General features: G+C 49.8%; 1 protein-coding gene across 2 annotated transcripts in view; it reads right to left on the bottom strand.

The window, feature by feature from the left end:
- Nucleotides 1-4,144, bottom strand: part of SYNE3 (spectrin repeat containing, nuclear envelope family member 3) — a 67,605-nt gene that overhangs the window by 24,785 nt on the left and 38,676 nt on the right. For both annotated transcript variants that reach the window (XM_011991681.1, XM_011991682.1), the window contains exons 8-9: nt 2,027-2,209; nt 574-717 (exon numbers count right to left, since the gene is read on the bottom strand). In XM_011991681.1, the coding sequence (XP_011847071.1) occupies nt 574-717; nt 2,027-2,209 (327 nt within the window). The remainder of the gene's footprint in view (nt 1-573; nt 718-2,026; nt 2,210-4,144) is intronic.

The raw sequence follows: 4,144 nt of genomic DNA, 5'->3' as shown, positions 1-4,144 counted from the left end.
ATCTGCTCACCTCCCAAAGTGCTGGGATTACAGGCGTGAGCCACCGCGCCTGGCCTAAAATGCACCATTTTTAATGTCTTCCAGAGAACACTCTCAATTTGTGTAGGAGTTGTGCTTGGGTTTTCAACAGAGAACTATTGTATCACATGCACTTTCAAAACCAGCAAGTTCCTTATCCAGCCAACAATGATCAACGGCCAGCCTACTTACAGTCCACGCTTCAGAACATTTATTCTTAATCCCAAAGTTGGTTTAACTGAACACCTGGCTCATTAAGAATACTTAGCAAAGCAATTCTAAAAACAAATACCAATGTTAGACTTTGGAACTGAGGAGTAAACAAAAAGACAGCTTGTCGTTTTGCTGAGCTCAAGACTCAGTTGTCTGAGGTCAGGAACCATCAGATAAACAAGCAGAGGTTCTGTTGAGATGAAAGGTCAGATCTCAACTAAGGGTCTGAATTTCTGGCTCACGGCAGCTGTTGCTTTGCTGGTTACTGCTGGACGAAGAAGCTGCTTCCAGGTGCCGCTGAGCACCTGGGCAGGACTGATTCAGGCCTCACACACCCCTCACCTGTAACCTTGAGAGCTGGGCCTGTTTTCCAGGAAGGTCCCTCTGAAGCCCCTTCTCAGCTTGGACCCTGGCTTGGAGGTCCAAGAGCTTCCTCTGCAGGGGCTCGAAAGCCGCTCCGAAGTCTTTGTGCTGAGCGAGCAGGCTCTGCAGACACACAGGACAGCGTGCGCATTAAAAGCGTTCCTCACGGGCACCGTGTTGTGAGACCTGACCTGGGCAGCCAGGCTGCTCTTGGTCTCGGCCAGCTCATGCTCACCAGGCACCACCCGCTCCAGGAAGCCTCCCGTGAGCCCTGATGGAGTTGGGTGCCTCTCCTTAGAGTCACCATAGTGTCCTCACAGAACACTTTGGCCACATCCCTCTAGAACTGGGGCAAACCACACCCCTCCACCCACTGACCAAACCCCACAGGAGGCCTGTTTTTGTAAATAAAGTTTTATAGGAACCCAGCCATGTGCACACATTTACAGCTGTGTCCATGCTGCAGTGGTGGCACTGAGGAGCTGCGACAGAGACGGCCTGCCCTGCAGACTCTAAAACCTTCACTATCTGGCCCTTCACAGAAACAGTCTGCCAACGCTTGCTGTAAAGCAGCACTTTGATGTCGTCCAGTAATTGCCTATTTATCTGTGTCCACCAGCAAGCTGTGAGTGTTTGAGGGTGAAGACCTTGGCTTCCTTTCTTCATCCCCCAGCTCCTAGAACTGCACCAGGCCCTGGAGATGGAGGGAACATGCATGGGAGCTGAAATCACGGACTGGGTCCTGGCTGTACCTGGGCAGGGTCCTGGCTGTACCCCATATGGACCATGAGCCACCTTCTTGACCATCCTGCTTCTGTGTCCTCGTGTGTAAAACAAGAAAAATAACAGTGCCTCCCTCATCGTGCTCTTACGTGGATTCGATAAGATCAAGGATCTGGAGCTCTTAGCAACGCCCTGGCCCATAGCCAGTGCCCCATAGATCATAGTTATTATTGTCGTCATCATTAGACGCTCAGCAAACATTTGTTACCTAAAAGAATAAGCTGTCCACAACGTGCCAGGCCGTGTCATTGATGTAGAGTAGTCATTTTGAAATGTGTCGCTAATATGAGCTTCCAGCTCCAGGGTGGTTTAAATTTTACAAGGGCTCTTATTGCCATTTTCTTATTTGACCCTCCGGTCACTCTCTGCAGAAGACTGGACTGGATTCAATTTGATTGCAGGAGGTTTGGGGACAGGGCTGGGAGGCAGACAGCTGGTGGCTAGGAAGCCAGTTAGAGGGAGCATGCAAGAATCCTACCCAGTTTACACACGAGGAGCCTGAGATTGTCCGGGACAAAGGGATACACTCAGGGCCACACAGTGGCAAGTGGCAGAGCTGAGTTTAGAACACAGGGCCGTCTGCCTCCCCAGCGGGTGCTCCAGCCCCGTGGCCAGGCCGAGTCCTGAGCAGACGCCCCGTGCTGCACACCTGCAGTTTGCTTTTCCTCTGCAGAAGGCTGTTATGCAGCAGGTCTCGGTCCCTCACGGAACCCGCCACCTGCTCCAGGAGTGCCGTGGCTCTCTCCTGGCCAAAGACGCCAATCAGGAGGTCCTTCTTCAGCTGCAGCATTGTCAGCGGCTCTTTCAGGCGGGAGCTTTCCATCAGGGCCGCCTGTGGGAGACAGCTTCTGTGAACCACAGACCAGGCAGGACACAGCTCAGAAACACAGCCAGGGGCACAACTGTTCCGGATGCAACTGCTTAGGAAGCTTACCTTTGTGCAGGTGTCTGAGGAAGCAGCAAACTCAAGTAGAAACAAAATGAGCTGGCAGGCATGCGCTGGCAAGACCCTGAGTTTTGGGGTCAACTTTGATTCCTCTCTCGCCTCCCACATCTGTCTTGATACTCAAGCCTGAGTAACATCCATCTCCTACAGGCCTCAGAAGTCTGTCTCCTCTCCATGGCCTCTGCCCCTGACTGCAGTGCACCCTCAGCCTTGGGCACCTGGACCACACAGCTCCTAAACGGCTGCTGCCTCCCAGTTAGTTGGCTCCCCACCACCGACCCACCACATTGCAGCAGAACCCAGACCCAGCCAGCTTGATCCTCTACTCAGTGATCCCCCATCACCAGTAACAGTGGATGCACCCCCCAGCACTACCTGCAACAGTGTTTTGGACATTTTGAAGGGAGCTACAGGCCTGTAGGAGCATGATCAGAGAGAATTCAGGAAGGCTTCCCAGAGGAGGTGATACTCAGCAGACTGCTGATGTGCAGGAGTTTGCCAGGCAAAGAGGAGAACTAAGGGGGCTCAGAAGCCTCCTATAATGGCAGCAGGCTGCCAAACGGCCTGAACTCTGTACAGCCCAGACCCTACCTCCTCCAGGAATCCTTCCCTGACCCCATTCCCAGCCTACACTCATTCTTCTTGCCCCAAAAGCCCTGCAACTCTTAGAGCCTGAACCAAGCCTCTGGCTCCTGTTGCCTCTCCAGCTGTTTCAGGTAAGCACCTCTTGCATTTCTAATCAAGAGTCTGGGGTTCTGGAAGTCAGAGGTTTTGTCTTTGGCCTTTCATTTCTTTGGTTCTTTCATTTTATACCTGATGATGTTGCTGAGAACCCACTCTCAGATTTAAAACCCTGAGCTAGGCACAGGGTTGGGAGAGAAAGAACAAAGATTCCAACCCAGGTAAGTCATTTCAATACAAGACAGAAAGTGGTCATTCTTTAAGCAAAGCTGGAGTTAGTGCCGTGGGAGTTCAAGGCAGAGGTGGACACTCCTGGTTTGGGAAATCGAGTACTACTTTGGAGAAGGCAGTACTGATGACAGGCCTTGAAGGGTAGGTGTTTCTGGAAGAGGCAGTGTAGCCACAGCTGATACAGCTGTACTGGCATGACCTGCAAACCAGGGCATCTAGCTTGTGTTCAGCCACACAGAGGTCAAGCCTCTCACTGTAGGGGAGTCACCTCTACCCCCTTTTCACCAAGCTCAGACACAATATTATGGGAGTTAAGAGTTTAGGCTAGGGAGTTGAGATCATGAGTCTGGATTAGGTACTGGTTGGGAAGCTAGGGGCAGTTCTGAGCCTCAGTTTCCTCTTTTGTCAAATAGGTTCCCTGGCTCTGATCCCTCATCTGCAAAATAAGGAAGATCATGGTAGAAATGGAAATAAAACTACAGTGCATAGATATTCAAAATATATGAATTATGACAATAAAAAATCAGCAACAACCTAAGCCTCTGATTGTGGAAACATTAAATTATGGCATTCTCCAAAATAGAATATTATCCAGCCATTGAAAATGATCACTTTCATTTGAATGATTTTAGATGATGCTGAGAACAAAAGCTCAAATGTGTGGAGTGAGAATATCAGAATATACAATTATAGAACTTGATCCCAAATACATAAACATTGTAATTAAATCTTCTGTCTCTTGGTGACCATATCACATGGAAATATCTAAATGGATTTAATCAGATATAAAGGACAGATTTGGGATCTTCTGATCTAAAATTGAGGTTTGTGGCACATATGAAATTCACTCCAGGATGCCCTGAGGAGTACCTAGAAAAGATGTCCCACCATCCTTTGGAGCATGGGGCT

The sequence above is a fragment of the Mandrillus leucophaeus genome, unplaced genomic scaffold (assembly GCF_000951045.1).
Source record: "Mandrillus leucophaeus isolate KB7577 unplaced genomic scaffold, Mleu.le_1.0 Scaffold4, whole genome shotgun sequence".
NCBI lineage: Eukaryota > Metazoa > Chordata > Mammalia > Primates > Cercopithecidae > Mandrillus > Mandrillus leucophaeus.
Note: the sequence above shows the minus strand (reverse complement) of the source record. Positions and strands in the feature narration are given on the sequence as shown.